Here is a 26,251-nt window from a genome sequence, read left to right on the forward strand (position 1 = left end):
AATCTGTTGGACTATAACCTGGTGTTGTGTAATTTTTAATTTTGTCCAACCCAGTCCAAAATCGGCGCCACCACATCTTTTGTACAGACACAGATCAGAGAACAACATCCCGTGGAAATTGTCCTAGTGATTAGATCAGTAAACACGACACAGTTATCTTGGTGAAATTCTGATCGTTCCTGGTTTGATGGGCTATTGCCTGTTGTAACAAGGATAATATTACTCAATCTTTAACCTCCTCACACTCCAGCCTTGGGCAAGGACACCAGCTGAACGGAACGACCCGCCTCCTGAACTGCTGCTGGCCACAACCACAAAAATAAACGTCGCTTTCTGAGTGTTAGATTGGCTCTTGTTGCTGTCAGTCTCTTCGCCTTCCGCTGCATTTTTAGGTTTGGTCGTCCTTCGGTCAACAATGCAGACAGGCGGTCTCTGTGTCCAGCAGTAATACTGAGCCTTGTGTCAGGATGGTTCGTTCAGAAACTGACACTTTCCCTCCAGCTCCTACTGATTGACCACAGATCCGTCGTTCGGCTCAAAGCACTCGCGTTGTAAGTACTCTTTCAGCAGACGCAGACGTTTTTAAGGAACGCATATGCTGTGCGGGAAGTGTTAAAAGCTGCCTTGCATTTTCAGTCAAACGTCACCCCTTATCAAATTTCCGTAATACTGTATGCTGGTTTATACTCGGTAATATCCAGGCTTCACTTCTTGTCTAATCCAAACCTAAAACTCTGCAGCTCATGGTCTCACTTGCACCAAGTCTCATCACCCCTGTGTCCTATGTTGGCTTTAGGTCCAATCACATCCCAATTGTAAATATTTCCCCATTTGGAGATTTTTGATTCCTGCATAGCCTTGCCACTTAGTTTGCAGATGCAGTGTGATGCCAATGACTTGGGGACAACTCCTGCATCAGCTGAGGTTCCTAAAAAGGACTGTATTTCTAGTGGTGACCCTGATGAGAGAGGAGCCTTGTAGTCCCAGAGGACATTGGTGATTTTACCTTTAATCTCTTTGACCTCCTTTTGTGCCCTATTGTCATTGGTGTTGCTACACTATTTGGCTCTTAGACATTCCTGATTACCATTAGGCTGCCCATACCAGAAGAGAAAACCAGTAAAACTGGTGAGTGATGCATACAGGCCTGACCTATTTTGTATACCTCAAAACAAGGCTCCAGTACAACCAGATACATTCATTTTCAAATATTATTATTTACTTCTATTCCTACTTTTTCTAGTCATCTTTCCCTCTGGGTTGATGTGTCCTTTGCTCTTGATGTGGCCTCCTCTACACTGGGGAGACAGGATGCCAACTCATAGGGGGTTTCAGGGAATTTCTCTGGAACACATGGACCAAACAACCCCACCGCCCTGTGACAGACCACTTCAACTCCCACTCCCACTCCGTCAAGGACATGCTAGTCCTAGGCCTCCTTCACCACCAAATTCAAGCCACCTGATGACTGGAGGAAGAACGCCTCATCTTTCACCTTGGGACCCTTCAACCACACGGCATCACTAGTTTCCAAATCTCCCCTTCCCCCACCACATCTCAGATTCAACCTTTCAACTCATCACTGCTCTCTTGACCTGTCTCACTTGTCCATCGTCCTTCCCACTATCTGCTCCACACTCCTCTCTGACCTATCACAATTATCCCTCACCTAAATCCACCCATCGCCTTCCCAGCTACCTTTCTCCCAACCCCACCTCCACCCTCCTATTTATCTCTCAGCTCCCCCCCCCCCCCCCCCCACTCCATTCCTGATGAAGGGCTTATGCCCAAAATTTCGATTCTCCTGTTCCTCAGATGCTGCCAGACCTGCTGTGCTTTTCAAGTGCCACCCTTTTTGACCCTTTCCTTCTGGGTTGCCAATTGTCCGGACTCTAGACTTTGGAAATTCATTATTAAACCTCTCTGTTTCTCCATCCACCTTTCCTTTAAGACATTCCTTAAAATTTGTCACTTTTCACAGGTTTTGATGTGACTCAGTGTCCAATCTTGTCAGATAATACCTTGAGATCCTTTCTGCAGTAAAGGTGGTAGACTAACCAAGTTTCTTTCATGAATGTTGTCACCCGCAAGGCAGGATTTGTTGTCCATCATTAGTTGTGTTTGCAAAGCTGATGGGCATAGCCTTGTAGAATGACTGCAGTCTGTAAGACATGATGCCACAACACTGCGAGGTAGGAAGTACCAACATTTTGATCCAGCGACAATGAAGCTTTTTCCACAGCATGATGGAGGGGCTTGGCTGAGATGTTCTAAAGCTCTGGTCAGACTTCATTTGGAAAATAGTGAGCTGTTTTGGGCCCTTTTAAGGAAGGATGTGCTGGTGTAGGTGAGGGACCAGAGGAAGTTTACAAGAATGATCTGGGGGATTGAGAGTTTGTCCTATGAGGATCAGCTGAGGACTCGATAGAGTTTAGATGAATGATGGGGAATCTCTTTGAAACTTACAGACTATTGAGAGGTCCGGATAGAGTGGACGTAGAAAAGATGCTACCATAAGAAGGACAGACAGGGATCTGAAGGTACAGCCTAGCAGTAAAGGGAACCCTTTAGAACTGAGATGAGGAAGAATTTCTTCAGCCAGAGGGTGGTTAATCTGTGGAACACATTGCTGCAGAAGGCTGTGGAAGCAAAGTCATTGAGCCTACTTAAGATAGAGGTTTTTGATTAGTAAAGGAATTAAGGGTTATGAGGAGAAGACCGGAGAATGGGGTTGAGAAACATACAAGCCATGATAGAATGCTGGAGGAGACTTGATGGGCTAGATGGTCTAATTCTACTCATATATCTTATAGTCATAAGGTCTTATGTAGTTTTCTTGAGCCTGTTGGCCTTGCCCTTCTCAGTGCTGGAGGTTGTAGAAGATGTCAGTCAAGCAATCTACAGTGTCCTGAATGGAACAGCACTGGGCCAGGAGATAGTTTTACTTTGGAAATGGAAGACAGGATTTGGGGTTCAGAAGGGGGGTTATTAGTCAGAGAGTTCCCAGCTTCTGACACACTCTCTTGTAGCTGAAGTATTGTGTAGACCATCCATTTAAACTGTTGATAAGTGTGACTCCAGGATCGAATTATTTGAAGTATGGGAGGCCTCATAGGCTTCACTGGCTCTTTTGAAGAACAATTGATCTTGTCCCACTCCTCTGCTCTTTCCTACTTCCTGAAATGGTCTCCCTCCTTCATGTACTTAGCAATTTCATTTTGCAAGCTTCTGTTCAGTCTGCTTCTACTGGTCTGTTGGGTAGAGGATTCCAAATCGAACCAATCATTGGTAATTCTATCAGTGGGAAGTAGTTAGACTGTAACTGGAGATGTTGTTGAATATTGTGCAGATTTTGCTGTTGTATGAAAATGCCATTTCTTTATCCGAAGCATTGTGAATTGTACTGATCATTGTGCAACCATTAGCAAACATCCTACTTCTGACCTTGTGACAGAGGAAAGATTCTTAATTAAGCATCTGAAGATATTTGGGGACCACTACCTCATTGCCCTGAGGAACACTTGCAGTGTTGTTCTGTGGTTGAGATAATTGACCTGCAACCTTGTGCTAGTTATTATTCTATCTGTTAGATACAACTATATGTCAGAAAATGTAATTGGGCCAAAAGTTTAGCCGGCAGGAAAGTCTTGGAGGTAATAATTAAGAAAATAAGTTTGATACAATGGTTTGCAGAGCTCTGACTTTTTGTGAGTGTAAACTTGGACTGATTGAAACCTGTACGGTTCAGTAGCTCTCACTTTATAAGGTAAACAGGTTCTGTATATTCATCCCCATCTGGTCAATGTGAGTAGTAGTACTCCTCCCTTCCTATTTGAATTTTGATCCACTCTTTTCTCTTTAATTATGTTTTTTGACTCAACCATCTGTTATCACGCTCTGCATTCTAAATGTTCTTTAAAAAGTTTCTCTTGTATTTATAAATGAATTTGTTTTATTTATATTCACTTGTTTTGGATTCCCCCACATTGAAACAAGACCTTCTTCTTTTCCCCATTAAGCCTCTTCATACTTTTACAGCCTTATTAGATCAATCTATTTATTGACAGAAGCTTCCTCATCATTTCAGGTTCTCCTGACAGTTATAGCTTCTCAATTCTGATATTATCCTTGGAACTCTTCTTTTGCTTCTTTTCTGTTGCCTTACTTTTTGCAGTATAAGACTTTGAGCTTACTGTGAATGTGGGGTAACCGATGTTTGATGTAAGTTTAATGTAACTTTCCTGTTTTTATCCAAGTCTATTCTGTTGGAAATGGAATATAGACACAAGTTTGGATTTTATGGCCTTGTTAAGTTGTATTTCTACTGATAACAATTTATGAATGTGAATCCATAGATGTCTTTGCTTCCATTAGCCTTTTTGTGTATTACTTTCTAATGAATATGCAGCCTCATCGATCTTTCTTCCAAAATGCATCACTTCTGTGTCTATATTGAAATTATTTGCCAAATAGACATTTGTTGTCAACTTTATTTTACCCATGGAAGGATTAATAATATGACAGTCCTGGAAGGGTCAGTTATTCTATTAAAAATGTACTTTTAAAGCTTTGCAAATCTGACACAAAAACTGGGAAATTCTGGACATATGTAGGTCCCTTAACATCTGTGGAGAGAAAAATGCAGATCCTAGTGTGGTCTGTTTTATTAGAACTGAAGATCAGGATGATATGAATCCATTTTGGAAGAGTTGCAAAAATAGAAGGAAGGGAAGGAGACCTAAAGAAAGGCTCTGAATGGATTGGAAACAACTTAATCGAAGACTTTGCTTGATATAAAGGATGGAGAGGTATAGTCATGGAAATGTGTTGAGGACAAGAATACATAAACCCTTCAGAACTTAAAGATGAAAGTGAAAAATTACAGGTAGGTGAAGGGAGAAGAGAGATACTGGAATGAAGTGGGGAAAAGGTCTGCAAATATAACTATAATATAAAAGGGAGAGGTTGGCAGAAGTGGAAGGAAAGGCATATGCAGACATCTGCCAGCACCTACCTAGTACCAACGTGGGTGGCATGGTGGCACAGTGGTTAGCACTGCTGCATCACAGCACCAGAGACCCGGGTTCAACTCTCACCTCAGGCGACTGACTGTGTGGAGTTTGCACATTCTCTCTGTGTCTGCGTGGGTTTCCTCTGGGTGCTCTGGTTTCCTCCCACAATCCAAAAATGTGCAGGTTAGCTAAATTGGCCATGCTAAATTGCCCATAGTGTTAGGTGAAGGGGTAAGTGTAGGGGAATGGGTCTGGGTGGGTTGCGCTTTGGCAGACTGGTATGGACTTGTTGGGCCGAAGGGCCTGTTTCCACACTGTAGTAATCTAATCTAAAAAATGTCTGATAAAGAGAAGCCACCATAATGTCAATCAGAATCATAGACTGGCTTTATCCTGTGCTATAATCATTCAGCCTGTTTTGTGTGTGTGTATGCTGATTCTATGGAGGGGAACTTACTTAGAGCCATTCCCATAGCTCTCCCCAGAAGACATTTTACTCCTCTAGAGGGGTTCAAATAGTCTAATTGTAATTTAATTGCTTTATGTTTGACCCACCACAACTAAAACAAACACCACTGACAATCTGTAAATTCTATTCTTTTCAAAAAAAAATTCTGATTAAATTCCCTCAGCAATCTCATCACTTGTATTCGTTTTCTACCTCCCTGTACTAAAATGTGCGTGATTGTTATTTCAGTGTCCAGATAATTACGTGTTTGCAAACTGCATACAGGTAAAGTGGTACTCATTGGCGATTGCTATGTTGTAGTTTTTTGTCTCAGACTGTTGTTCTCGGAAAGGCATGTGGACTTACGTTGCTGACTGGCGACTGCCTGAGACACCAGGCGGTTTGTAACCTAACTGTCCTATCTGATGACTGAGCTGAACTTCTGATCCGATTTTTTTTCTGTGTAAATATTATCGCTTGATCTCATCAAACGCCTTGTTTCTGTGCTTCATTTCTATACTGATAAGCAAGATACTACAATTCTAGCTTGGGGACCTGATTTCTTTTCTAAATATCCTGTTCTAGTTCAGCAACCCGAACTAGAACTGTACACCAGAATAGGCCTCACTAATGTCCTGTACAAATTCAACATGGCTTCCCAACTCCTATACTCAATGGACTGAACAATGAAGGCAAGTGTGCCAAACACCTTTTTAACCACCCTGTCTATATCTGTACTGAACTATTTAAAACATAATCGAATGTTGATATCAATGGAAAAGCAGATAATTGATTGTTTCACCAAATGAACAACAAAGCAGCAAACAGGTCAGTCAACATTTTGGACAGCACAGGTACATTAATGTTGCAGCTCAAGTACATTATTCAGCAACATCTTTTCTATTTGTTAGTAGGATGCAAATAACTAGTAAGTTCAGCAATTAACATCCATTCATAATTGCCCTTTGAAAAGATGGTGGAGAACTGTTGGCTTGAACCACGACAGTCAGTGTAGTGTAGGTACACCCACAATGTCATTTACAAGGGAATTACATGATTTTGACCCATGGCCAGTGAAATCTGCTGGGTAAGATAAGGGCCCATAGTGTTAATGACAAGGAACTAGCATGGGTAGAAGTTTGGCTGTCTGGCAGAAAGGCCTGAACGTGGATAAGTCACTTGGACCAGATTAATTACACCCCAGAGTTCTAAGGAAGACAGCTGAAGAGGTAGTGGAGCCATTAGTGGTGATCTTTCAGGAGTCACTAGAATCAGGGAGGTTCCCAGAGGACTGGAAAATCGCTAATGTGTCACCCCTGTTGAGAAAGGGAGTAAGGCAAAAGATGGAAAATTACAGACCGATTAGCCTAACCTCGGTTGTGGGTAAGATCCTGGAATCCATTGTGATGGATGAAATTTCTGAATACTTGGAAGTGTATGGTAAAATAGGGCAAATCCACATGGTTTCAGCAAGGGGAGGTCATGTCTGACAAATCTGCTAGAATCCTTTGAGGAAGTAACAAGCAGGTTAAATCAAGCAAAATCAATGGATGTTATCTACCTGGACTTCGAGAAGGCTTTTGACAAGGTGTCACACAGGAGGCTACTAAGTAACGGCCCATGATGTCAGAGGTGTGGTGCTAGCTTGGTAATGTAGTGTGACATGAACCTAAGGCCACCCTCATGGGTACCTTTCCTCGGCCTCTCTGCGTTGTTGCGTATCCCAAAGTCCGCATTGGAGAATGGTACCCAAAGATGTGAGGCCAAAAGTCCCTGACCACTAAAGTGTTCCCCGACTGGGAGGGTACATTCCTGTCTGGCGATTGTCGCACGGTGTCCATCCATCCATTGTCGTACTGTCTGCTTGGTCTCAACAATGTACCATGCCTCGGGGCATCGTTGCCTGCAGCGATGAGATAGACAACATTGGCCAAGTCTTCATGTGATCATCCTCCAAGGCAGCTATCGGGATATGTAACAATGCAGAGTGGCCGAGCAGAGGCTGATATCCAAGTTTGGTACCCATGAGGATGGCCTCAACCAGGAGCTTGGGTTAATTCACACTACAGGTGACTCCATTGCACTACACATTCTCTCACATGCACACATACACACACACTCTTATATACTGACACACTCACACAGACCCTCTCTCATAGACATGCTGTCTCCCAGACACACACATATACACCGCCCACACTCACACCCACGCACACACCCTCTTACAGGCTTATACTCCGTGACACTAATGCACATACTCTGCCAAGCACGCACACATACAAACACACACTCTATCACACGCACTCACACTCCCACATACATATTAATACTCTCTCCCTCTCACTTACAAACCACACACATAAGTCGATGGGGTGAATTTGAATTTGCAGAATTGTATTTGCAGATACATTCTATTTTTGCTCAAAAAGCACACAACCTGAAGCCAGTTAATCCATATAACATTTTGTAAATTCCTAGTTTGGAAATAGAACCAATTTGACTCAAGATTGAGATACAGACAGATTCTAACCTCACATCTTTAATAATTGTCTGAGCTGAGATGTCACTTTTTTTTAGATAAAACATTAAGTTATCTTGAAAACGTGACTAAAGGAGTTCTGGGATTTACACATTAATGAACTGAAACCTGCAACCCATTCGAAAAGATGACAGACTTAACAGCAATCTAGGTTTATTCAATGTATCATTTTAATTGCATGACACTGATTTTTTTGCATTAAATTCTGTGTCTTATGATCCTGCCCCACTAGTTACCTGATGAAGGAGCAGCGCTCTGAAAGCTACTACTTCCACATAAATCGGTTCAACTATAATCTGGTGTTGTGTGATTTTTAACTTGAGGATATTTAAGACAGAGATAAATAGGTTCTTGACTGTCAAAGGGATCAAGGGTTGCAGAGAGAAAGCAGGAGAATTGGGTTTTCAGCCATGATTGAATGCCAGAGGAGACTTGATGGCCTGAGTAGCCTAATTTCTGGTCCAGTGTGTTATGGAAAGAATGTTAATGTAGTTCCAAGTCATAATGGTGTATGACTTGGTGAGGATCTTTCATTTGATATTTTTAAGTGCCTGCTGCTCTAGAAGGGAGAGGTTATGGGTTTAGAAAGTGCTGTTGCAGAAGGGTTGGATGACTCGTAGCAATGCATTCTTTCTCTGATGCACAGTGTTGCCACAGTGAACCAGTGATGAAGGAGTTGGCATTCAAAGTGGTGGATGAGTTACCAAGTAGATGGTCTCAATGTTTCTTGAATGTTTTTGGAGATGAACTCATCAAGGCAAGTGAAAAAGATTCAAAGTCAATATGAATCGTGCCTTAAGATGGTATCCAGATTTTTGAGAGATAGGAGGTAACTTACATTTACAGAATTTCCAGCCTTTAATCTGTCCTTGTATCAACTGAATTTATGTGGCTGGTCAAGTGAATTTCACCAGAATATTAGCGGTGGGAAATCCACTGATGGAAATACCAATTAATATCAATGCTATGGTTAGAATCTATTTCACTTATTAACAGAATCATTGTGTGGCACTTGTTTGGTTATAACTTGCCACTTCCTTGCATGAGCCTGAATGGTATCCAGGTAAGGACTGGTTGGTAAATAGTGCTGAATATTTCAACCATCAGTGAACATCCCAACTTCTGACTTTATGATAAAGTGCAGATTATTGAACCACCTGAAAATGCTTGGGCCTAGGACACTACCCTGAAGAACTCCAGCAGTAAGGGGGTTAAAATTATTGTATTTCAACCACTTTCCTGATATTTTCCAGCCAACCCATTCAGAGATTTGCCCTTCTGGAGCAGGTGGGTCTTGAACTCAAGCCTTCTGAATCAGAAGTAGGGAACCTGGACATTTGGCAGCAGAGCAATAGTTATTTTCAAACCAACCTGTTCAGCGATTTTATTACACATTTCTGAAACAGGTGTAACTTCAACCAAGGTCTCCTTGCCCTGAGTTGGGACACTACCACTGCATCTCGAGAGTCACCCCATAACTGCTTTGCTTTGTGCTAGGTATGACTCCAACCAGCTGAAGGGCTTCCCCTCCGATTCCGTTGGCTTTGATTTTTCTAGGGCTCCTTGATTCCACACTTGGTGAAATGCCACTTTGGTGACGAATGCAGTTAACACTTTCCTCACCTCTCGAATCCAGCTCTTTTCCCCATGTTTAGACCAAGTCAGTAATGGCACCTGGAGCTAAGTGGCCCTGGTAAACCAAATAATCATTGGTGAGCTGGTTGTAGCTTGATATCACTATTGTTGACGCTTTCCATCACTTTGCTGACGTATTGAGTATCGCCTGATGACAGCAATAGTTGGTCAGGTTGGATTATTCCTTCTTTTCAGCTATGACAAGCTTTTGCATAATGGGCTTTGCTATGGATACAGACTATAGTATCTTTCTTGCTGTTGTAAAAATGGGAAATACTGATTTTAGCTGTAATAGAGAGAGTAGCTTTTATTTGTCATTTCTAACCATATGCAACTGATACAGTAAAAACGTGACCATGTTCCTCCAGAACTAAGGTGCTACATGGAGAGTACAAACTGTTTAATCGTACACAGGGTGGCATAAAGTGCATAGAAGTGCAAAACTCACAAATCACAGTGTAATAAGGGAATGATAATTAATAGACAGTGTTCTAGCAGCAATAGGAGTCGTGTAACGAATTTCAGATGGAAGAGAGTCTGATCATACAATGTTAAGGAGCCTGACGGCTTGGAGGAAGAAACTGTTGCACAGTCTGGCCATGAGACCCCGAATGCTACCAGATGGCAGGAGGGAGAAAAGTCAGGGGTGTGTGGGCTCTCCCACAGTTCTCTGAGCCTTTCGGATGCAGCGTGTGGTTACCATATCTGTAATGGAGGGAAGGGAGACCCCGATGTTATTGAGCAAAATTAGGGTGCATGGTATTGGGGGAAAAGTACTAACTTGGATAGAAAGTTGCTTGGCTGACAGGAAACAAAGACTAGTGATAAACGGCTCCCCAGTGGGGTACCGCAGGGGTCAGTGCTGGGACTGCAGCTTTTTACAATATATATTAATGATATAGACAATGGTATTAGTAATAACATTAGCAAATTTGCTGATGATACAAAGCTGGGTGGCAGGGTGAAATGTGAGGAGGATGTTAGGAGATCACAGGGTGACCTGGACAGGTTAGGTGAGTGTGGATTAGTGGTGCTGGAAGACCACAGCAGTTCAGGCAGCATCCAAGGAGCAGCGAAAACGACGTTTTGGGCAAATGCTGCCTGAACTGCTGTGCTCTTCCAGCACCACTAATCCAGAATCTGGTTTTCAGCATCTGCAGTCATTGTTTTTACCACATTAGGTGAGTGGTCAGATGCATGGCACATGAAGTTTAATGTGAATAAATGTATGGTTATCCACTGTGCTGGCAAGAACAGGAAGGCAGATTACTACCTAAATGGAATCCATTTAGGTGAAGGGGCAGTACAAAGAGATCTGGGTGTTCTTGTACACCAGTCAATGAAGGTAAGCATGCAGGTGCAGCAGGTAGTGAAGAAGGCTAATAGCATGCTGGCCTTCATAACAATAGGGATTGAGTATAGAAGCAAAGAGGTTCTTCTGCAGCTGTACAGGGCCCTGGTGAGACCACACCTGGAGTATTGTGTGCAGTTCTGGTCTCCAAATTTGAGGAAAGACATTCTGGCTATTGAGAGAGTCCAGCGTAGGTTCACGAAGTCAATTCCTGGAACAACCTTACGCTGAAAGACTGGAGCGACTGGGCTTGTATACCCTTGAGTTTAGAAGACTGAGAGGGGATCTGATTGAGACATATAAGATTATTAAAGAATTGGACACTCTGGAGGCAGGAAACATGTTTCCACTGATGGGTGAGTGCCGAACCAGAGGAGACAGCTTAAAAATACAGGGTAGACCATTTAGGATAGAGATGAGGAGAAACTTCTTCACCTAGACAGTGGTGGCTGTGTGGAATGCTCTACCCCAGAGGGCAGTGGAGGCCCAGTCTCTGGATTCATTTAAGAAAGAGTTGGATAGAGCTCTCAAGGATAGTGGAATCAAGGGTTATGGAGATAAGGCAGGAACAGGATACTGATTAAGGATGATCAGCCATGATCATATTGAATGGTGGTGCAGGCTCGAAGGGCTGAATGGCCTACTCCTGCACCTATTGTCTATTGATGATCCTCTCAGCTATCCTTACTATCCGTTGTAGGGTCTTACTATCCGAGACGGTGCAATTCCTGAACCAGGCAGTGATTCAGCAGCTCAGGGTACTCTCAATGAGCCCTCTGCAGAATGTGATGAGGATGGGGGAGGGTGGGAGATGTATTTTCCTCAGCCCACGCAGAACGTAGAGACGCTGCTGGGCTTTCTTGCCTATGGAGCTGGTGTTGAAGTACCAGGTGAGAGTCTCCACCAGGTTTACATCCAAAAAATTGGTGCTCTTCAAGATCTCCACGGGGGAGCTGTTGATGTCCAGTGGGGAGTGTTTGCTCCATGCCCTCCTGAATTCAACAACCATCTCTTTCGTTTTGTCCACATTCAGAGATAGGTTGTTCATTCTGCACCAGTCCATTCGCCACTGCACCTCCTCTCTGTATGCTGACTTATCGTTCCTGTGTTGTTGAGAAAGTGAGGACTGCAGATGCTGGAGATCAGAGCTGAAAATGTGTTGCTGGAAAAGCGCAGCAGGTCAGGCAGCATCCAAGGAACAGGAGAATCGACGATTTGGGCATAAGCCCTTCCTGAAGAAGGGCTTATGCCCGAAACGTTGATTCTCCTGTTCCTTGGATGCTGCCTGACCTGCTGCGCTTTTTCAGCAACACATTTTCAGTTCTTTTGTTGAGACCCACAACAGTTACGTCATCAGTGAACTTGATGATGTGAGTCAACCTGTACATTGCTGCACAGTCATGTGTCAGCATGCTGAACAGCAGTGGACTCTGCACACAGCCCTGGGGGGCTCCCAAGCTCAGTGTGATGGTGTTGGAGATGCTATGCCCAATCTGGACTGACTGCGGTCTCCCAGTCTGGAAGTCCAGGATCCAGTTATTAAGGGAGGTAATTAGGCCCAGCATACTCAGCTTTCCAATCAGGTGCTGAGGGATGATAGTGGTAAATGCAGAACTGAAGTCTATGTACAGTAATCTGACATATAGGTGTCCTTCTTCTCCAGGTGGGTGAGGGTAGATGGAGGGTGGTGGAAATGGCATCATCTGTTGAGCGGTTGGGATGTTACGCGAATTGCAGGGTGTCCAGTGAGGGGGGGCAGCAGGGTCTTAATATGCCTTATCACAAGCCTTTTGAAGCACTTCATAATGATGGGTGTTAGCACAATGGGGCGGTAGTCATTGAGACCAGATGCTGAAGACTTCAGCATGGGGACCATGGCAGTGGTCTTGAAGCACATTGGAACTATGGTGGAGTTCAGGGAGATGTTGAAGCTGTTTATGAGAACATCCAGCAGTATGTCAGAGCATCTTCTGAGTACTCTGCCAGCGATGTTATCTGGTCCAGCAGCCTTACGTGGGTTGACTCTGCACAAGGTTTTCCACACGTTGGTCTTGGTTAGACACAGTACCTGGTCATTGGGAGGGGGTGCTGGACTTCCTCGCTGCCACGTCATTTCATGCCTCAAGCTGTGCATAAAAGTTGTTCATTTCATTTGGGGGGAGGCACCACCAGCACAAGCAGGCAATGCTGTTCTGTGATGGGTAATGGCCAGGATGCCCTTCCACATGCTCTGCGTATCGCCGCTGTTCTGAAAGTGGCTGTGTATTGTCTGTGCGTGTGCATGCTTTGCCTCTTTGATGGCCTGGCTCAAGTTGGCCCTCGCTGTTGTTAGGGCCACCTTGCCATCGGCTCTGAAGGCAGAATCACATGTCCTCAGCAGCACACACACCTTTTGCGGTCATCCACGGCTTCAGGTTGGGGCAAGAAATGATGGTCTTGGATGAAGTGACGTCGTCAATACACTTGCTAATGTATCAAATCCCCGATGCCATGTATTCCTTTAAATTGATGGAATTGCCATCGGTTGCCACCTCCCTGAACACACACTGGTCTGTGCGCTCAAAATCCTCTTGAAGGGCAGAAATGGCTCCTGCTGGCCAGGTTTACATCTGCTTCTGAACCAGTTTGACACATCTGACGAGCGATCTGTATGCTGGGATTAGCATAACAGAGATGTAGTCTGAGGAGCCAAGGTGGGGCTGGGGCTCTGTCCTGTATGCATTGGGATGTTTGTGTAAACCAGATCCAGCGTGTTCTCCCCTCTTGTCTCAAAATCCATATGCTGATGGAACTTAGGGAACATAAACATGAGATTCGCATGGTTGAAATCTCCAGCAACAATAAGCAGTCTATCAGGGTCTGCATTCTGGCATCAGATAGTGGGGAAACTGAGGAAAACAGTTAGATTAATGCTTCAATTTAGACGTCCATTTCCACCTGAAAATTTTCACTATGTTTCCCACATTTCAGCTCATTTTTAGCTTTTTCAGAAAGACTGAACATTAGCTTTTTTTTAATGTTCAGAATGTGGGCAATACATGTTCTTGCTGAGCTTTGAGGTTACCATGACAACATAGTGTTCCACCATCTAACAATTATGACCTGAAGGAATCCGCAGAGGACTACCAATGGAGGGAACAGAGACTATAAAACAATAACCTAGCACTGTGGTGAATAAAGGGAGATTGGAAAAGCTGACTTGCAGCTGGATCCACAGTGGAGTGAAATAAAACTGAGAATCAGGAGCTGAGAGGGATGTGCAATGAAATCTGAAGATGAAGACAACCTTCCTTTCTTAAATTAGAGAATTAATTGGTTCGATTTTTCATCTGTTCGTAAGCATTTTATGGTGGATTTTTTTTTGGTAAAGGAATATTTTGATTCTGAATGACTTCAGTTGTTGTAGTAAATAAAGCAGCTTAATCTTTCAGTTTGCATCTTGCATGGAAAATATTTTGCCAGTTGCTAAGATTAGAAATATTTATGTCATTGCATTGTTTTATTCATTGACTACTTCATATTTGTTAATGTGGTGGAAAGGAATGCAATTTAGCCATGTATGTCTCTGTATACTTTTAATAAGTTTACTCTTTTTGTTATTTTGGATCTGTTAGCTGTGCTGTCACTGTCCTTTAGTGGGTCAGTTTACTAAACTAAACAGTTAAAATCAATACCTTTTTATAATGGCAGGAATAATTTGAGTAAGAGAGCTTTAACAAAGCAAAATGTGCCACAACATCTCTGAGGAGTGAAGTGACGAGGCAAGAGGTAGATTTAAAGGAGCGTCATAAAGGAAAAACAGTGAAAAACGGAGAGATTTAAGGAGGTAGTTCCAGAGCTTAGGGCTTAGACAGCTGATGGCACATCCACTAATAATGGAATGATTTAAAACTGGGGGCCGGAATTAGAGGAGCACAGATATAAGACTCAGGGACAAGAGCGGGCCATTTGGCTGCTTGAGCCAGCTCCACCATTTAGTACAATGGTGGCTGATCTGGTTGTGATCTCAACTCCCCTTTTCTGCCTGTTCTGCCACAACCCTGAATTCAAAATCTATCCAAGTTTTGAATAATTCATTGATGTTGAGGAAGGTGGTGGTCTAGTGATATTGTCACTTGACTATTAATCCAGAGACCCAGATAATGTTCTGGGAACTCTGGTTCAAATTCTGCTAAAACTGATAGTGGAGTTTGAATTGAATTGAAAATTCTGAAATTAAAAGGCTAATGATGACCATGATGTCCTTTTTAGGGAAGTTATCCTTACATGGTCTGGCCTACATGTGACTCCAGACCCACCACAATGTGGTTCACTCTTAACTGTCTTCTGGGCAATTAGGGAGAGATAATAAATTCTGGCCTTGCCAACAGTGCCCTCATCCCGTGAATTATTAAAAGAAATTAAATAATTCTTTGACACAACCCCCACAACTTGAGAGAAGGTAACTGATTAACCACCTTCTGATTGTGGAGGAAGATAAAAGGAATTCTCTTCATGGTGAAAATTTGAATTGGGGAGCAGTGAGATCATGGAGGGCTATAAAATAAGAATGGGAATTTTAGAATTTTGAGGTGATTACTTAGCTCGGGTCAATTTTTGTTAGAGAGCAGAGAGAAATGGTATGTCAAGAGATTTGGTAAGAGTCTGAGCAATAGAGCTTGTAAAGATTTATTATCACCCCCATCTTTATCCAGCTATCATATTCCCAGCTATCTTCGCCCCACCCCCACCCCGCCCCCAGCCCCGATCCCTTCCTGTTTATCCATCTTCCTTCCCACCTATCTGCTCCAGCCTCCAGCCTAACCTGTCACCATCACCACCCACCTTTTTATCTGCCTATCACATTCTCATCCACCTTCCCCCTCCCCCCACCCCCCTCCCCCCTCCCCACCCAGCCAAAAAACCCTTCCATTCATCTCTCAGCCCCCTTAGTGTTGGGATAGTAGTTTGAAGAGATTATGGATTTTAAGGTTGTTTCTTTGAGGTGGAAGATTTAACAGAGAGAAGGAAAGCACAGAAAGTGAGAATCATAAACATTATCAGTTCAGTGAATGCTAATCAGCTAGCTGAGTACGGCCAATGGGACAGAGTCCGTTTGAAGCATCAGGGCCTTGCATGCAGGCTGGAGAGTTGGTAAGAGACCAGTGGTGGCCATGTTTTGAGATTGGCTTACTGAGCAGTAAGCCAATAAGGCGTGCCAAGGCCACTGGTGAGTTTAAACCTGCCATAAGGTCCCCGGAGGTGGAAGACTCGTTTGCTGAGGGTTGTTGACCAATCAGAGTCTGGCCACTCTTGTATAGAGTTGGTCACAAATAGGATTGCAGAAACAATGATTACCCCCTGCAAGCCATCTTTCAGTAACTTACGGAGATTTTGCAGGGTGAGTTTAGTGGGGAATGGTGCTGGGGGATTTCAGCAGCAAGGGTGAAGGTTGTCTGTCAGTGGCCTATTCCACTTGCCTGGTGTTCATTCAGCATGCATTGCCTTTGACTGAGAGACATCTAACCCCCACCCCCCTCCCCCGCCCCCACCGTAGTTTGGTGGTGGGCTGACTGCATAGTTTTGGCTACTGTGTTTGCCCCATGCTGTCCTCAGGAGTTGGTGATTCTGAGAGTCTTAGGGGTTCAGTTTCATCAGAAGTTCCCTTAATTTAGCAATTATTAACATTGAGTGGAACTTGGGGTTTACAAGAATCGAGAGAAACTGGGACTAGTTAATTTATGACTTGCTTAATCAGGTTTGTTTTGAAGCTTGTCTGTTGTTTCCATGAAGGACAAATAGAGGATTCCCTCAATGCTACCTGTGTGCACTGAGTGTTACTTTGGTTGTCTAGAGTGTAAAGGCTAGAAGGAAATTCAGTGAGGAGTGGAGGAGGTGTTCCGTTTTGCATTTTCAGGCTCCTGTACAGGATGAGAACTTATTAGTGAATCCTGGTAGGTTTCCCACTATTTTAATTGTAACGAAAAGTTTTTTTAAAAAGTGGTAAGATCCCAGGTCAGCTCAGCCAAGTGGAGTGCACTTCCTGCCGAGTGTGTGAAGTCATGGCCACACCATGCATCCGAGGTGTACATGTCCAAAGGCAGTGTCACTGGCTGCACAAACTTGAGTTCCAGGTTTTGGAATTTGAGCAGACATTTTTAGTCATTGTTGTGCAAAGGATTGCGTGGAAGCACATTTATGGAGGTGGTCACACTGGACTTGAGAAGCATACAGAAGTACGGAGGCCTGCCCATCCTAAGAAAACCAGGTTGGTATTGCAGGAATTCTCTGAGCCTGTCTTGCTCGCCAATCAGTATTCCATTTTGGATACTGGTGAATGCGATGGTTTCTCTGCAGAGTTCAGTCAAGTCAGTTTCATGGATGACTTAGCTGCATGGGGAAGGGAAATATAGGGGAAAGAAGGAGAATGTAAAAGCAGTAGTGGTAGGGAATCTTGTAATGAGTGGATCATATGGAATTATGGTGATGGAAGTGTTGTCACCTATTATTCTCCTCCATCATAATCTTCAACACCAACACCCTGCAAGGCTGCATTCTCAGGCCCCACTATATTCCTTAGACACTCATGACCCAAATTACACCCCAACTCCATTGACAAGTTTGCTGATAGCATCACCGTTTCAAGTCTGATCTCAAACAATGATGAGACAGAGTACAGGAAAGAGATTGAGTGCTTAGCAACAAGGTGTAAAGACAACAATCTCAACATCAGCAAAACAAAGGAGCTGGTCATTAACTTCAGGATGCAGAGTGAAGGGCTTTTCCCTGTCTGCATCAATGGTGCCAAGGTGGAGATGGTCGAGACCGTCCAGTTCCTGGGAGTGTTGGTCACCAACATTTTTTCCTGGTCCAACCATGTCAAGAAAGCTCAACGTCTCTGCTTCCTCTGGAAGCTAAGGAAATTTGGCATGTGCACAAGAACTCTTACCAATTTTTAGGATGCTCTCGATGGTACATCTATATCTTGTTTAGCCTTAGGAAAGAAATAAAGCCATGCAGGTTGGTGACATAGCTGTGGATAACCATTTTGGAGATAGTGATCATAATACAAAGAGAATTAACATTCTTATGGAAAGACTGAATGTTGGAACAAATATAAAAGCTCTAAATAGGGAAATGCAAACTTTATAAGCCTGATGTATATTCTGGCAAAAGTGGACACGTTACATCTACTTGACGGAAAGTCACTAGCAAATAAGTAGGAGGTGTTCAAAAATGAGATCTTGCAGATACAATGTAAATATATCTCCACAAAGAGAAAGTGCTAGGCTCCCTAGTTACCCAGGAGCATATTGGACAAGTTAAAGCAGCAAAAAATGGAACTTGCAATAATCTTAATTTAGGAATCTTACAACATGGAAAGTACAGGGGTGAAATAAGAAAGGAAATTAGAGAAGCAAAGAGGGTTATTGGAGTAATATTGATGAGGAAAATTATAGTAATCCAAAGGTGTTTACTTTGAATATTAGCACCAGTGGATGACTAAGGAAAGAGATGGGTGAACAGGTATATATGGTTACTTGTGGGTGGACACAGAAAATGTGGGCAGGATCCTTTATGAGTACTTTGTTCTGTCTTTACAAAGAAAAGGGGTGTTGCAGGCTTTCTAGTTAGTGTGAATTATTAGATAAAATTATCATAATGACAAGGGAGGTAGTAGAGACACTATCCTCCTTAAAATTAAATACATTATTAGCCCAGCTTAATTGTATTCTACAAAAGGGGATAGGCTGGCCATCAATATCCACTATAAACCCACCAACTCCCACAGTTACTTTGACTATATATTCTGACAGGTAAAAACAATGACTGCAGATGCTGGAAACCAGATTCTGGATTAGTGGTGCTGGAAGAGTTCAACAGTTCAGGCAGCATCCAAAGTGCAGCGAAATCAATGTTTCGGGCAAAAGCCCTTCATCAGGAATAAAGGCAGAGAGCCCGAAGTGTGGAGAAATAAGCTAGAGGTGGGTGGGGGTGGGGAGAAAGTAGCATAGAGTACAATAGGTGAGTGGGGGAGGGGATGAAGGTGATAGGTCAGGGAGGAGAGGGTGGAGTGGATAGGTGGAAAAGGAGATAGGCAGATAGGACAAGTCATGGGGACAGTGCTGAGCTGGAAGTTTGGAACTAGGGTGAGGTGGGAGAAGGGGAAATGAGGAAACTGTTGAAGTCCACATTGATGCCCTGGGGTTGAAGTGTTCCGAGGTGGAAGATGAGACGTTCTTCCTCCAGGCGTCTGGTGTGAGGGTGCGGTGGTGAAGGAGGCCCAGGACCTCCATGTCCTCGGCAGAGTGGGAGGGGGAGTTGAAATGTTGGGCCACGGAGCGGTGTGGTTGATTGGTGCGGGTGTCCCGGAGATGTTTCCTAAAGCGCTCTGCTAGGAGGTGTCCAGCCTCCCCAATGTAGAGGAGACCGCATCGGGAGCAATGGATACAATAAATGATATTAGTGGATGTGCAGGTAAAACTTTGGATGCGGAAGGCTCCTTTAGGGCCTCGGATAGAGGTGAGGGCGGAGGTGTGGGCACAGGTTTTACAGTTCCTGCGGTGGCAGGGGAAGGTGCCAGGATGGGAGGGTGGGTTGTGGGGGGCGTGGACCCGACCAGGTAGTCTTTGCGGAAGGCGGAAAGGGGTGGGGAGGGAAATATATCCCTAGTGGTGAGGTCTTTTTGGAGGTGGCGGAAATGTCGGCAGATGATTTGGTTTATGCAAAGGTTGGTAGGGTGGAAAGTGAGCACCAGGGGCGTTCTGTCCTTGTTATGGTTGGAGGGGTGGAGTCTGAGGGCAGAGGTGCGGGATGTGGATGAGATGCGTTGGAGGGCATCTTTCACCACGTGGGAAGGGAAATTGTGGTCTCTAAAGAAGGAGGCCATCTGGTGTGTTCTGTGGTGGAACTAGTCCTCCTGGGAGCAGATACGGCGGAGGCGGAGGAATTGGGAATACGGGATGGCATTTTGCAAGAGGTAGAATGGGACCCTGCTTCCTATAAAGACTCTGTTCCATTTACCCAGTTTTCCATTGCCATTGCATCTGTACCAATAATGCCAACTTTGACAAGTGGGCCTCTGAAATGTCCATCTTCTTCCTAAACTGAGATTTCCCACCACCGTGGTTGACGGGGCCTTCAGCTGTTTCCGACCCATCTACTGCAGTTGAGCCTTCCTCCCCCATCCCCATCTTTTCCCTCCTACAACAGCAACAGGATCTCCTTTGTCCTCACCTACCATCCCACCAGCATCCACATTCAAAGAATCAATAACCACCATTTTCATCACCTCCAGGGAGATACCACTAGCAGACACCAATGGCAGGCATGCTTCCATCCTTCCATATCCGCCACAAGTTCACCTGTACCTCCACACACATCATCTATTGCATCCGCTGCACCCGATGTGGCCTCCTCTATATTGGTGAGACAGGCCGCTTACTTGCGGAACGCTTCAGAGAACACCTCCGGGCCGCCCGAACCAACCAACCCAATCACCCCGTGGCTCAACACTTTAACTCCCCCTCCCACTCCACCGAGGACATGCAGGTCTTTGGACTCCTCCACCGGCAGAACACAACTACACGACGGCTGGAGGAGGAGCGCCTCATCTTCCGCCTGGGAACCCTCCAACCACAAGGTATGAATTCAGATTTCTCCAGTTTCCTCATTTCCCCTCCCCCCACCTTGTCTCAGTCGGTTCCCTCAACTCAGCACCGCCCTCCTAACCTGCAATCCTCTTCCTGACCTCTCCACCCCCACCCCACTCCGGCCTATCACCCTCACCTTGACCTCCTTCCACCTATCCCACCTCCATCGCCCCTCCCCCAAGTCCCTCCTCCCTACCTTTTATCTTAGCCTGCTTGGCTCTCTCTCTCCTATTCCTGATGAAGGGCTTATGCTCGAAACGTCGAATTCTCTATTCCTGAGATGCTGCCTAACCTGCTGTGCTTTGACCAGCAACACATTTGCAGCTGTGATCTCCAGCATCTGCAGACCTCATTTTTTACTATGCTCCCACATCAGCCTTACATAAGGACCATTTCCTCCAGGACACTTTGATCCACTCCTATTCCACTGTCAACACCACCCCACACCCCCATGGCATCTTCCCATGCAATGAAAGAAGGTGTAACACCTGCATGTTTACTTTCTCCCTTTTCATTATCCAAGCCCCAGACACCTTCCAGGTGAAGCAGTGATTAACTGCACTTGACTCAATCTGTTCTACTGCATTTGCTACTCACAATATGAAGCACAGACTGGGTGATTGCTTTGCAGAACACCTACGTTCTGTCTGCAAAAATGACACTGAGCTTCCAGTTGCCTGCTACTTCAAAACACCACCACGTTCCCTCGCCAACATCTCTGTCTTGGGCTTACTACAATGCAACAGCAGAGGGCAGCACAAGCTGCATGGACAGCATCTCATTTTCCGCTTGGGATCTCTACAACCTCTGCAATAATATCAAGTTCAAAAATTTTAGCTCTTGAGCACCATCTCCTATGTCCTTATCCCAACCCCCTCACACTCCAGGCCTTGACATTACATAGGCTGCTATCACAAACAACCCATTGTCAACCACTAATGGTCCACATTTAGCAGTTATTGATTCTCCGAGGCTAACTTTCACCCATTCCTTTGTCTGCCCAGCTGTATTTTTTCTCTCTCTGTGTCTGGGCTCCATCTTCATCTATCTCTTCCATGTCTCCCATCCCCACCCAAAACCCCTCCCACCCACCATATTTTTAGAATATATGCCAATCTTTTCCTAGCTACAGTTCGTTCTGAGGATGGATTCAAATTGTTAACTCTGCTTTCTCTCCTTAGATGTTGCCAGATCTGCTAAGTTTCTCCACCAGTTTCTGTTTTTGTTTCTAATTTCCAGCATCCACAGTTCTTTGGTTTTTTAAAATTGTATCCTACTCTTTTTAAGGAATCAGGAGAAGAAGTAGCAGTTGTAGAATAGTTATTTGTTGTAACAAACTGAAAAATGCGTTGCTGGAAAAGCGCAGCAGGTCAGGCAGCATCAAAGGAACAGGAGAATCGACGTTTCGGGCATAGGCCCCTCTTAGAAAAGCAACACATTTTTAAGCTCTGATCTCCAGCATCAGCAGTCCTCACTTTCTCCTTTGTTATAACTAGACTATTTCAATGGATTAATTGACTAAAATTTGCATTTAGTATCAATATCTTCTCATAACCTGAACATAGAATCAAAGGACTCTTACAATGTGGAAGCAGGTCATTCAGCCCATTGATTCCACACTGACCTCTGAAGAACATCTCACCCAGACCTAGCCTTCTACCCTATCCCTGCATTTAGGATGTTTATCCACCGAGCTTGCACATCCCGAGACACTAGGGAGAATTTAACATAGCCAATCTACCTAACCTGTGCATCTTTGGAGCACCCAGAGGAAATCCACGCAGACACAGGGAGAACGTCACAGCCAGTCGCCTGAGATTAGAATGAGGCAGCAGTGTAAAGTATTGAGCCATTATCCCATCCTGCAATATCTTTCCTATAGCTTTGGATAGATTGAACCTTAACTAAATTTTATCTCTGAGATCAATCAGTGGCAGCTAACATCACCTCTACATGAGATGGTGGTGCATTCAATTTCTCTTAGTTTATAAACCTGGATATACTTATGGTGAAGTACAGAGGAAGTGCTGTATTCTAAGAGTTTTTTTTTTCTGATGTGCTATTAACCTAGCCTGCTTTTCTAGGTAACTGTAAAAGATAACACAACTTTTCTTTTTGTAAATGGGCAGCGCTATTTCTTCTGTCCTGGTCGACGTTAAACCCTCAAGTACTCAATGCCAGAAAATAATTGCGCTGTAATCGGTAACTCATTGCCATTTGTCAGGACATTCTTGTGCAGTAAAGAACTTCATTGTTTTCCCATCAAACAACACTAACACTGAAGCACTCTCTGACATCTTGAGGATGTGAAAGTACGAGAACAATTTGGGCTTGTCATTCATTCTGGTGTTTTCTATTTAAAACTGTATAGGAAAGGCTGTAGGTGATTTCATTGGTCCTCCATGACAAATAGAAATATAAGGAAGAAGTGCATTTTTGTCTCTACAAAAATAGGTGGGATTGTCTTGCAGTTATCTGAAGTCTCAGATGTGAAAAGCTGAATGCTGGCTTTTGTGTCATAAATATTTTCTCATCTATATTTAGCTACTGTCTCAATATCCTTTAAGGTACTTTGCAAAGTTTTGAAATCAGGTAATCTCGCTACTGCACCTGTCGCTTTCTCAATTTAAAATATCCACCTTTGAACAGGGATGTCTAATGGATTGGAAGTTGAGTTAAAAAGTTGCTTTCTTGATATTCTGGTGCTTCCTCTTTTTTCAAATATTTTGATAGGTTTGAGGGGCCCAGCCGTTATCCACAAGAGAAGATGGGAAATGGAGAGAGTCATAGTTTGAACAGAATCTGCCGATGCCCATTTTCTGCTGAAGAACGCATTATTCTGGATAAGATTTTTGGCTCGATGTCTGGCTCAACGAGCAGTGCAAAAGGTGGAAAAGCTACTCAGAAGCAAGTTACTCTGGCCATGTTAAAGGTAAGTATTGAAACAGAAACTGGAAGTGGAAAAGGTTTAACCTAAAAAGTATAGACGTACCCATGAGTTCCATGTGAAACTTCAAATTAAGTATGATTGGAAATACAATCTAAAATTGCAATGTGTATCGAATTGTTTTGAAAATCATAAAGTTGCCACTGCTTGCTTTCTGTCATCCGTTCTGATATTTTGTTCCATATAAACATTTTGAAAGGGAGCTCGCACTTTTACTACAGAAATATGTCTCTTTGATGTAGCATATGTTGATGCTGCAAATTGATTTTGGGGAAAGTGATACATTTTTGACTTTGCTTTCTGGTTGGCTTAATGTCTGATCATAATTTGTATGGGGAAGCTACTTCTCTGGGCTATTTGCACAGGCTGAGAATTCCATTAATGATGGGGCAAGGGATGAAGAAATCCATATTGACTTGAGAAGGATTTTCAATGTTGACTGGATCTGTGATTTGAATTTGAATGGCACAAATATTCTGTTTGGATCCTTCACCTTGACAAGAGAAATGCAACTGCTTTAACCTGTGAGGAAAGAGAAATGTAGTTATTTAGCTTTGGACGATCAGTTATTGTGGTGTGGTTTTGTCAGTACTCTCCACCACTCGTACGTAGTGGTGATTTTGAACTTTCACCTTGAACAATATAGCTGACTTCCCCTTGAATCAACAATTTGTTGGAGTAAATAATCAACACCATTTGTGATTGAACAAATGTTACCTTCATGACTTTTTACTGTTCTAAAGTTGTTACATTCCTCTTTCCAAAACGGCAGCAGATAAAATGGCACTTCAAAGTTCAATAGACGCAAGTTTTTGTAGATAGAACAAAGGCCACGTACAAGACTGTGAGCTTCATATTTTTATGGTCAAACACCTAAACTGAAGAAATGCTCTTACACTTATCAGTATTGTTATTGTTAGCTGCAAGATAACATTTTAGAGTCAGTGGTGTACTGCACAGAAACAGACCCTTTCGTCCAACTCAACCACGCCGATCAGATATCCTAACCTAATCTAGTCCCATCCGCCAGCACTTGGCCCATACTCCTCTAATCCCTTCCTATTCATATACCCATCCGGATGCCTTTTAAATGTTGCAATTGTACCAGCCACCACCACTTCCTCTGGCAACTTATTCCATACACGTACCACCCTCTGTGTGAAAATGTTGCCCCTAAGATCCCTTTTATATCTTTCCCCTCTGACCTGAAACCTGTGTCATCTACTTCTGATCTTCCCCACCGCAGGGAAACAACTTTGTCTATTTATCCTATCCATGGCCCTCCATGATTTTATAAACCTCTATACGGTCACCCCTTAGCCTCCAACGCTCCAGGGAAAACAGCCTGAGCCTATTCAGCCTCTCATAGAGTCATAGAGATATATGGCATGGGAACGGACCCTTTGGTCAAACCCGTCCATGCTGATCAAATATTCCAACCTAATCTAGTCCCACCTGCCAGCAGCTGGCCCATATCCCTCCAAACCCTTCCTATTCATATACCCATCCAGATGCCTTTAAAATGTTGCAATTATACCAGCCTCCACCACATCCTCTGGTAGCTCATTTCATACACTGACCACCCTATGAGTGAAAACGTTGCCCCTTAGTCTTTTTTTAATATATCTTTCCCCTCTCAGCCTAAACCTATGCCCTCTAGTTCTGGACTCCCCCATCCTACAGAAAAGACTTTGTCTATGTATCCTATCCATGCCCCTCATGATTTTATAAACCTCCTATATGGTCACCCCTCAGCCTCTGACTCACCACGGAAAATAGACACAGCCTATTCAACCTCTCCCTGTAGCTCAAATCCTCCAACCCTGGCAACATCCTTGTAAATCTTTTTTTCAACCCTTTCAAGTTTCACAATATCCTTCGATAGGAAGGAGACCTGAATTGCATGCAGTATTCCAAAATTGGCCTAATCAATGTCCTGTTCAGCCATAACATGACCTCCCAACTCCACTACTCAATATTCTGACCAATAAAGGAAAGCATACCAAACGCCTTCTTCACTATTCTTTCCTATCTGCCTAGAACTCCACTTTCAAGGAGCTATGAACCTGCACTCCAAGGTCTCTTTGTTCAGCAACACTCCCTCGGACCTTACCATTAAGTGTATACATCCTGCTAAGATTTGCTTTCCCAAAATGCAGCACCTCACATTTATCTAAATTAAACCCCATCTGCCACTTCTTAGACCATTGGCCCATCTGATCAAGATACCACTGTAATTTGAGGTAACCGTCTTCACTGTCCACTATATCTCCAATTATGGCGTCATCTGCAAACTTACAAATTATACTTCTTATGCTCACATCCAAATCATTGATATAAATGATGAAAAATAGAGGACCCAGCACCGATCCTTGTGGCACTCCACTGGTCATAGGCCTCCAGTCTGAAAAACAACCCTCCACCACTTCCCTCCATCTTCTACTTTTGAGCTGGTTCTGTATTCAAATGGCTCGTTCTCCTTGTATTCCGTGAGATCTAACTTTGCTAACCAGTCTCCCATGGGAAACCTTTCGAACTCCTTAATGAAATCCATATAGATCATATCTACCGCTCTGCCCTCATCAATCCTCTTTGTTACTTCTTCAAAGAACTCAATCAAGTTTGTGAGACATGATTTCCCACGCACAAAGCCATGTGACTATCCCTAATCAACCCTTGCCTTTCCA

At 43.7% G+C, this 26,251-nt stretch overlaps 1 protein-coding gene across 1 annotated transcript in view; it reads left to right on the top strand.

Annotated features, from left to right (window-relative positions):
- The first annotated feature begins 314 nt into the window (after positions 1 to 314).
- meak7 (MTOR associated protein, eak-7 homolog) overlaps positions 315 to 26,251 on the top strand; it is a 60,895-nt gene continuing 34,958 nt past the window's right edge. The window contains exons 1-2 of the mRNA XM_060837606.1: positions 315 to 551; positions 23,351 to 23,549. Coding sequence (XP_060693589.1) covers positions 23,385 to 23,549 — 165 coding nt within the window. The 5' untranslated portion in view covers positions 315 to 551; positions 23,351 to 23,384. The remainder of the gene's footprint in view (positions 552 to 23,350; positions 23,550 to 26,251) is intronic.

This window comes from Hemiscyllium ocellatum, chromosome 17 (genome assembly GCF_020745735.1).
Source record: "Hemiscyllium ocellatum isolate sHemOce1 chromosome 17, sHemOce1.pat.X.cur, whole genome shotgun sequence".
In the NCBI taxonomy this organism is placed as follows: domain Eukaryota; kingdom Metazoa; phylum Chordata; class Chondrichthyes; order Orectolobiformes; family Hemiscylliidae; genus Hemiscyllium; species Hemiscyllium ocellatum.